The sequence below is a fragment of the Antrostomus carolinensis genome, unplaced genomic scaffold, assembly GCF_000700745.2.
Source record: "Antrostomus carolinensis isolate BGI_N321 unplaced genomic scaffold, ASM70074v2 scaffold38417, whole genome shotgun sequence".
NCBI classification, from domain to species: Eukaryota; Metazoa; Chordata; class Aves; order Caprimulgiformes; family Caprimulgidae; genus Antrostomus; species Antrostomus carolinensis.
The window spans coordinates 1159-11110 of record NW_010325997.1 but is presented as its reverse complement, the minus strand read 5'-3'; the positions used below and the strand labels follow the sequence as shown (position 1 = coordinate 11110).

General features: G+C 48.9%; 1 protein-coding gene across 1 annotated transcript in view; it reads right to left on the bottom strand.

Moving 5' to 3' along the window:
* CSNK1E (casein kinase 1 epsilon) overlaps positions 1–7702 on the bottom strand; it is a 17446-nt gene extending 9744 nt beyond the window's left edge. The window contains exons 1-4 of the mRNA XM_010171440.1: positions 7614–7702; positions 1594–1704; positions 1283–1431; positions 347–575 (exon numbers count right to left, since the gene is read on the bottom strand). Of these exons, the coding sequence (XP_010169742.1) occupies positions 347–575; positions 1283–1431; positions 1594–1704; positions 7614–7689 (565 nt within the window). The 5' untranslated portion in view covers positions 7690–7702. The remainder of the gene's footprint in view (positions 1–346; positions 576–1282; positions 1432–1593; positions 1705–7613) is intronic.
* Positions 7703–9952: the final 2250 nt, after the last annotated feature.

Sequence of the window (9952 nt, the reverse complement as noted above, 5' to 3'; positions counted from 1 at the left end):
CCCCATAGTACCAGCCACGAACACTAAGGGCAGAGCCCCACCTCCCCCTGAGGCTGCCTCAGTCTCTCTTACTCTTTGTGATGAACAGGGCAGTGTGTTTCACAGACACACAGACATTTTGAAGGCCCACGAGAGTCAATTCTCAACCACAAAACCTGGATGTCCAGGCAGTATGAAACCTCCCTTCATTTCAGCTTCTGGTACATTTCCAGCACATGGCTGTCCCTGCCCTCAGTGGTGGGTAACACGTCAACACAGGTCAGCAGTGGAGCCATGCCCAACCCCCTCGTTCTGGGGACACACCACCTCCCTGGAAAGCCCCCCCAAGGCGTAACAGCAAGCTCACCAATTCCCAGGTGGGTGTTGATAGAGGCATAACGGGCTGTGCCAGTCAGATTCTTGTTTTCCCGGTAAGGGATGTGCTGGTGGGTCCGGGCGTCTCGGTACTTCTTGGCCAAACCAAAATCAATGATGTATACTAGGTTGCCTTTTTTGCCAAGGCCCATAAGGAAGTTATCTGGCTTCACATCCCGGTGGATGAAGTTCTTGGAATGGATGTACTCAATACGACTGATCTGGAAGGGGAGAATAAATAAATAAATAGTGAGACAAGCAGGAAGGGAACTTACTGCAACTGCATATGTTAAAAAAAAAAAAAAAAGTACCCTTGTCCAGGCCACTGTTCTGTCAGAGAAGGAAAAGGAACACTTTGCAGAGAATATCAGAGACAACAGCCAAGGAAAAGGTCACCCTCTGGAGGCAGAAGGATCTGGAGATGGTGAATGCAGATGGAATACAACTCTGCACACCAGCCCAGTCCTCAGTCTAGGGAGGTCACCATTAGCACCACAAGGAAGGATGGGAAGCAAGACTGTATGGACCAAAACGTCAAGCTTCAGGACTGACACCAGTCAACTTTCAAGCTTAGCAAGACTGGGAAAGAAGAGTGTCCAGAACAGCTAAGGGTCTAACACTCAGGGCATGGGCGGTTGCGTCAAGATAGGTAGCAGTGTCAGTCGTTCATTACGCAGGCAAAAGCATCTACACATGCAACACTAACACGGGGTGAGCAGCAGGGGAAGGAAGGAGGGATGGAGATCAGGAAAAGCCAGCAGTGCTTAGGTTCCAGGCCCCCAGCTTCACCAGGAAATAGAAACCTGGCAGCCACTTGCTGCTAAATGAAAAAAGCCTGGGATACAGCAGTTCTTCAGCAGAGGGGATGGGGGGCAGGGAAAAGGCACGGTAAAGGAGAGTAGGCACAAATGCTTCAGAGGAAGCTCACCATCTGGTCTGCCAGGAGCAGAACTGTCTTGAGACTAAATTTGCGGGAACAGAAGTTGAAGAGATCTTCCAGGCTGGGCCCCAAGAGCTCCATCACCATCACATTATAGTCCCCCTCTGCTCCACACCACTTAATGGAGGGGATACCCACTGGGGAGAGAGAAAGATTAAGCCCACAGAACAGAGGAAAACTGTTGCATCCCCTGCTGAGAAGATCATATGTAACACCAAATAACTTCCTTTCTAAGGCCCTCCAGAATAATTTCCTTCTTCAACCACTCCCCCAGCCCCATCCTTTCTTCCCCATCTCACCTCCTCCCTGCATCATCTTGTAGAACTTGCTTTCAATGTGGAGCTGGGGATGCTTGGTTTTGACACATTCCAGTTTGATGGCCACCTCTTCACCAGTCGCAATATTGGCTCCTGCATAGAAATGAGGGTGAAATGAAGATTGTGCAAGCTTCCACTCAAGCTGAACACTTTTAACAAGGCCTGTACAGATGCCAAAACCTTAAGATTTGCCCTGAAATTTATTCTCCGTGACAGAAATGAGATTCAGCCACTTCAACTTCATACAGTGTTTCCAGCAGCACTCCCATTTGCAAAAGCAAACCCAGAGGAAGGCACATGAACAGGAAACCAGCTCTGATCCAGCAGCCAGCCTAGAACAACAGTCCACCTGCCTTGTTATCTCAAAAAGCACCAGACTTGGGAGGTCAATCTGTATGTATCAGGCAGCACCTAAACTGAGTGGAAGTTTTAGCTGTCCCTGATCATATACCCAGCCCCTGAACCCAAGCCAGCTCCCCAGGCAGTGATGTGGAGTACATCTTCCAGAGCAAAATTACCAGTTACCTCGGGTACATGATTTCAACAGAGCCAATTAGTTCAGGAGGAGACACTGCTAACATTGCCAGCTACCTCTGGTTTCTCCACAGCCCTGATGTGCCCAATATAGACAATTCCCAAATCTCCAGCTTCTCCCTATCCTGAGGGCTTTAATAATGCCTTTATCTTTTGCCAAAACAGAAACATTTACTATATTCTAAATTAGAAGCATGAAGAAATAAACTGAATCCGGTACTGAATTAAGCTACTCAGGTGCCTCTGTTGAAGGTATCACTAGATAGTTTGCAATGACGTAAAACCACCACCCCATGTGCTTCTTTCTGAAAGAACTGAGCTGCCAGCCACGAAAACCAGTGCTCTGGTCCCAAACTGCATTGTCAGAGGAGGAACAGGCTGGTCTTTCTCTCATCCTAGCTGAGAGGATTCCAGATGTTTCACATCATCCTAAAATGGAAAGAATTAAGATCTGTACACAGGTCACGGGAATGACACTCAGGACTTGCTTCTTTCTTCGCCCCTCCCATGCCTGCCTCACAAACACACAGAGAAGCCCTTCCTCATATCTGTAACTATTAAAAGTTGCATTCAAACACAAATCAGAGCAGCTCTGGTCAGGAGCAGCTTATGAACACTGTCACAAAATAAACTACTCCAGAACATGCATGCCCAACATGAGCTGGAGTCAAAGGTGATGTTTTGCAGATATCCCATAGCTAGTTTTGGTAGGTCTGGTTAATTCGTGCCACCTGATCCCCATCATAAGACTTTCAGAGTCCACAGCAGCAGATAGATTTCTCCATTCATCCTCTTTCCACACACCTCCTCCAGAGCCAGGGTCCAAAGAAAAAAAAGGAAATGTTCACACAACTGGATCCCTCCTGCCCTGGACCCTAAGGAGATCCATCTCCTGTTAAAGAGTTCTGGCTTGTACACAAAGTTAGCCTAGAGCTGCCTGCTAGCAAAAAGACGTCACCCAGATACGACAGCATCAGGGCAAGACAGACAAGCTGCTAGGAATTTGTGAGAGAGGAACAAAAATGATCAGGCCTAGAGGGTTTGATTTACTAAGAAAGATTAAAAGAGCTAAATATGTAACATAGACAAGAGATACAACTAAGAAGGGTGGGGAGGAAGAATGGGACATGACAACAGTCTGCAAATATTTAAAGGCTGTAAACACCAAGGAGGGAGAGGAATTATTTAGGGTGCTCCGAGGGAGTGGAAGGAGGAGCAATGGGATGAATTTAATAAGGGTTTTTACTCAAGATCCAGGAGAAGGGAAAGGGAAAAAGCCATCCTGAGAGCCAGAGCCACTTGTCCAATGGTTACTTTTGGAAAGACGCTGGCATCTTCCACTTAAAAACTGCTGGCCAGCAAAACAAGTCTGTACACTCTCTTCACTCCCTTCCTCCACTGGACCCTTCCTCCAAGCATCAGGACTGCAAGAAGGAAGAGAGCAGAAAAAGGGGCTCAGATCACAGTAAGAGCATGGCCCTGGAGTAGTACCTACCTTTTAAATTAGTATTCAATCACTGGCACTCATTTAGCATGTAAACACCCAGGACATCCAAAAAGATAAGAGCTCTTCCTCTCCTTCTCCGTTTCCCCTGCCTTTGTGAAAACTTTCCTCCAAATCCTCTACAGCAGCTCCCTTGTTTGTTCCTTGGGGGAATTTTTCCCTCTCCTAGCCCATGCAATGATAAGTCCTGTTGACTTTTGGCAGCAGCAGCATTAGCATTTCGAATGAACACCAAAGCTGAACTGTGATAAATGAGTTCTCATCTCCACACAACCCTGTGTGTTTAGGAAGATGATGAAGCAGCCATCTACCAGGCTGTCTGCAGGTGGGGAATGTTATCTGCGAGCATGTAAAGCAGGATAAGGGAAAGGAGGGGTAAGCAGCAAGAAAACTTAGATTCTGCAAAATGTGAATATGCCATTCAAATGATCAACATGGCCTTCAGCCCCACACTCTCCACAGCCCAAACACTCAGTCTCTTAAAAAAAGAAGAAACAACCCTGTGCCCTAGAACAGCAAAAGTGGGACCAACTGGACCTAATGAGGAGCTATTCTTTGCTGACGGGGTCACCAACTGAATGCTTTAGGCTCATCCCCTCCCCAAGCCCCCGTATGTCTTCAGGTTGTTCCCTCTTGTCATTTTTAGCTAGAGATCGACCCAGACAGAGACTACCACAAGCAAGGAGGGAATTCAGGGGCAGGAGTCTTTCTGATCCTTTGTTCCATGCTTTAACCACCATCTTTTTTAAAGCTACAAGTACAAAAGCAACAGTTCTCCACTCCCTCTCCAGACTGGAAAGCACCACATTTCAGACAAACGCAGCAGAGCCACTCGAGAGACGTATGTAGGATTGGGGATAACTCCTAACATCCACCCCCAGTCTCTCTCCACTGTGAGGGCTGCACAAATTCAACTCATTCATCAAGAGCTGTTTGAAACAGGGCCCCGGGGACAGAGGATGTCACCAGCTAAACAGGATCTGCTCAGAGCGGAAGCTTACTGTATGTCTGAGACGATAAACGCCACCCTCCCTGTGCATCGGGGTCCTCCTGCTCGCCCCACCGTCCGCTCCCCTCTTGCCAGCTTGGCAGGGAAGAAAGGAGGGCAGGGAACAGATGGAAGAAGTCACATAGGGCAAGAGAGAGTTAACAGTCCAGGAAACAAAGGGAAGGCACTCCCCTCCCAGCGAGGGAGGAGCCTGCCACCAGGAACTGTCCCCAGGCAGCCAGATCCCAGCATGCTTTGTCTGCCCCACTGTTCCCCACTCCTATCCACCCCTGATGTCCCCTCCAGTGCATCCCAACCTCGACCACAGGTCCAGCAACCTTGCCTTGCCTCTTGGCTAACACCTCTAACAAAGCACCTCCCCTCTGAGGGCCCAAAGGTCTCAGCAGCTGCTCCACAAACTGGGTTTTGCCCTCTGAGTGAGCATTTGTAGACTAGCCAAGGCTGGTGGGCAGCTTAATCTCATTTCCCACCCTCCCAAGCCAACATGGGAGGAATATCAACCCCTCCAGCACATCTCTACTCCCAAAGTAGGGCAGGCAAGCAAGGCATTGCACTTTAAGCCCCAGCCAAGGATTAACAGGAGTCCACCCTTTGTGTCTGCCCATATAGAAATTCAAGTTTCCTTCTGAGAGGAAGGAATCCCAAATCCCAAAAAGCTCAGCACACAGTACCCACTGGTTACAAAGTGGGTGAAGGTACTAACACCCTAAAAGAGAGAGGCTGGGGATAAACCACACAGCCCATGCACACCTTCAGAGACAGACAAAGCTTGTCTGTCTTTGCTCTGTCTCCACGCCATTATCAAGAGAACTGTGAGGTGAATCTGGTGCAGGAGAGAAGGCCTTGTGAATGAGTCCCTCTGTCTGCAGAGCAGACTGTGAGAGGACAGCATGAGCAGAAGCGTCCTCCAGACGCACCATCAGAGACTACATGTCGCATCCCTCCAGGCTGGGGAGTCACCCAGGCTCCTAGAAGTCTCGCTATCAATGCTTCAAAACATGCTGGCTTGCACCTCAGTGAACATCACAAGGGCTTTGATACTGCATTCAAGTAACTTGGTTGAACTCAGCAGTTGGAGACATCCTGCTGTGCTCACCACTCTGGGGCTTCCTCCGCCTCTCATGTTGTTTGGTTACGGGCAAGGCGGGTACAATCCCTTCACCAGAGCCTGCTTTCCGTGCCTCCCTTGCACAGGTGGACAACCTGTTAGGTAGTACAAAGGAATACAGCATCAGGCCTTTCCACTCAGTACCCCTCTTCTTTCTCCATGCGTATCCCAGATGTTTTGCAAGATCCTGACAATTTATACTGTCCTAGAGAGGCTCTGGAAGGCTTCAAGCCCTAGCATAGGTGGAAAATGCTGTGTCTGGGCTATCACCCCTCAATCCCCAGCACCTGGGAATTAAAAGATCTGTCATCCAAGACACTGACTGGCTGGAGGGCCAGAGGAATGACATACCCAAGTAGGCTGTGGTAAAGGCAGCACATGGTAGAATTGGGATCCCAGATCCATTATTTATCATCTTTGTTCATGCTCTGGATAAAGGTGTCAACAAAGCATGTTACTGATGATTCCCACAAGATACTTAATCAAGAGAGGCTGCCAACACCGACCAAGGGAGAATAAAGTAAGAGGGAACTGGAGATAAAAGCCAGAGGTACAAAACAGAAGGTGATTTACAAACACAGGGAAAAATAATCTAAACTATTAGGTATTCAACAAAAGGAACTTGGGGAGGGATGGGAAGATGTTGCAGAACCTAGAAGAGATCTCCTACAACACAGCTGACAGTGCACCAAGGCCAATTCTGCAACCAGATACAGTGTTGGTGAAGTGGGAAGCCAAGGAGACCCAAAGTGGTGGAGGCAGAGGCATCACATTACAGATCAGTCAAGGGTAGCCCTTCCCTGCCCAGCACTGGAAATGCCACACCTCGAATGCTGTGTGGGCTCCAAGCTGCTTAGCAGACGGACAAACTGGGAAAAACTGAAGGAGGAGCAAGAGCGATGGATGTACTGGGAAGCAAAATACAACTCAACTGAGCAAATTAACAGTCAAGGAGGATATGATGACCATCTGTAAGTACCCAAAGGGTGCAAACACCAGGAAAGGAGAGGGTAATCGTTCTGCTGGCCTGCAGGACCACGACTAAAGAGGTAGTGGTGAGAACTAGACAACAGGTAGAGCCACACCAGCTCTCACGGAGGGATCGATTAGGCTACTGGGTAGTCTTGTCACTCTGGCCCCACATGGTTTGAGCCAATAAAAACATCAGCACGCAAAGCATTGGGGAACATATCTACGCATCAGCATGCTGCTTTGGAAGAACTTCTCCCCAAGTGACCTGCCATGGTAACCGGAAACCCAGGATCTCACGGGCTCTGTCCATTGAGCTCCCAGCTCAGGTCATTCCAGACATTAACTCTAAATCCCATTACAGATCTAACAGATCTGGGCCCCAGGACTTTAACCAGGCCAGCCTCTCCGGCCTGTTTTACACCTCCTGGTCTCAGACCTCTCTCTCACTGGTGCTGGACCACCTCTTCCACTACCGATCTTCCCAAGACTTCATTCATTCTACCCTGAAGGAACAACTATCTCCTTCCTTTTCACCACCCACTCTTTACAGAGTTTATAACCACACACACATCCAAGCTCAAGAAAAGGAAGTGAGAGCTCAAGTAAGGTGTATGACAAATATGCCCTGAATAGTCCAAATCTAAACCAGTCTGATCAAACACCACTCACTTGCTGGCAAAGCTGAGCTCACCACACTTTCTTTGCCATCAGAAGACCGGCAACAACCAGCAGTATTCCTTGATGCTCTTTTTCTCTCCACCACCTCCAACCTTACATGGTGCCCACAAATATCAACAGGCAAGAAAAACAACCCCAAAACAAAGATGTAATTGAGAAAAACAACTTTGCAAATGGAAGGACAGACTCACACTCACCTAGGTAAATGTCTCCAAATGAACCACTGCCAATCTTTCTGCCCAGTCGGTATTTGTTCCCCACTCGAAGCTCCATGGTTCAGTCGTGCTGAGAAAAGAAGCACAGAAAGTGCAGAGTCAGAGCAGAAACGGGAAGTGAATCATGTAAGACTACAGAAGAGACCTCCCCACTTCACCCAGAGGCTGGGCACAGTTTTTAATCTTGAAATACTTCACTTTCTACACAGCCTCTATCACCTCTCCTGATCTCCTGGATGCTCAGGGATAGCATGAGCTAGAAATGCTGCAGGAATATGATCCTTTCAAGCATGTTTTCCATGTTCCCATTATGGGAATGAAGAAGGATTGAATCTCTTGCCCACCACTTTGTTCAGAGATTGGGGGAGGGGGCAGAAAATCCCTCCTAAAAAGGTTTCAGTGGGTGATCACTTCACACTACTGTGAAGAGAGATGGTACTGATCCTTGTAACCTACAATACCTGGCACCAGGACAGCGGTAGCTTCATGAGACATCAGAAGGGACAGGCATAAAAAACCCTACGAGAAAGAATGCTCTCTGGCCCAGCCCTAGACCAGCATCTTGGTGGTGGTGAAGCACAGGACCCAAGGGCTGCGAGAGACAGACGAGACTGCCAGGAGCAAGTGACTCCACTGCCCTGAGGCGGGGGCCGGCACAGGGAGGAGACATCACCAAACTGAACCCCGAGAGGTCAGGCGCACTGACTAGGAACACCATTTGCTTATCTTCATGCAACTTCTGCTGATGGGATCACAGCTTCCTTTAGTCTACCTGAGCCTCTCTGTCTCTCTTGCCTACCCAGGTGTGCCAGCTGTTTGTTTTTAGCAGCTCAGGCCTTTCCTCATCACTTTACCCGAGGTGATTAGCTAACCCTTTGACCTGCTATGCTCCATCAACATGCCCAGGCTTAGCCTACTCACCTTCCACACAAAACCAACTAGGTGGAAGGACCGTGGCCGCAGAGTTTGTTCTCCCTGCCAACCTCAACTTCTGCTGCAAACACCTTGGCCAAACACAGTTCCAGCCATTCCCCCCATTAAGAGCCCCACTTCCCTCGCCCCTTCTGTGGCCACCAACTTATTCTAGGAACTGTGGCTCTCCCTGAGACAGCCAACGCGTCTCCTTTTAGAGGGATGTGCCACACTCCTAATCTATGCAATGCCACATTATTAGCGTACAAAATGCAGACACAGAGCCTGTTGGGGACAGGAAAGGTGAGGAATGATTCATGTTTTGACAAGTAGGTGAGAGGAACTTTCCCTGGCTGGAGCTCAGTGGGAAGGAAGCATCACTGAAAGAAAGAAGGGAGGAATAGCCTTGTAAGACACAAGCACAAAAAATAATCCCAGCTACAGGATTCTGGGCATACTATAAACCCAGAGCTGCTTCTCTTGCCCCAGGAGATGGGATTACAGAAAGAGGAATGGATGGGCTGCAGAGACATACAGGGAAATAATCCTATCAAGGCATTCAGGGGACATTGTGAACCCTGAAAGCAGAGCTCCAGTCACCAGAAACCACACACAAAACACTTAGAGGTGGAGTCCCCTCACCTAGTATTTACTTATGCATGTGGGTTTCTGTGTGTCTAAAGTCTACAAAACCCTGTGGCTATTTTTGACTTTCTTACTACAAGGAATGTAGGCAGAGCCTTGGGAACCGAAGCGGGAGGCAGGCGTACCTGGGTGAGGGCGCAGCAAACAGACACGATTTTTATCCGCTGCCTGCTGTTCTGTATAACCACATTAACATACATCTGACTTGCTTACGCTCCTACTCCAACGAACGATCAAAGGTCTGTGTCCCTGGGAACCTGTCACACCACCATCAGGAAGACAACTCTCGAACCTCCTTCTTTCATGGCTATGTTTGCCCAGACCTGTGAACCCTGAGAACTTCCACTCAAGCGCAACTCCCAGCCTGGGCAAGCACAGCCAAGCAAGCTGCAGAGGTCAGGCAATAGGTCCCAGCAGGGTCCCTTCTGTACCAGGGCACAGCGGTTACCACCCTGCAACACCACAGTCCCAAGCCTAAATTGGGTCCCACCCTTCTGGGACAGGCAGGAGCCAGGTTAAGAAGGGTTTCTTGAACAACAACGAGGCAGCAGCCCTTCTAGCTGATTAAGCAACAGGCTCCAAAGGGGAATCTAAAATATGCTCCGGGGTGAGGGGGTGGAAGCACAGAGCAGGATAATGGAGTGAAAAATCATGGTCTCACACAGCTGTCATTTTGCCTTATCTCCCCCCCAACACACACACAAGTGTGCTCAGAAAACCTGGGCGGAGGATAGCCAGAGAGCAACAGCCTGGATTCACAGCAC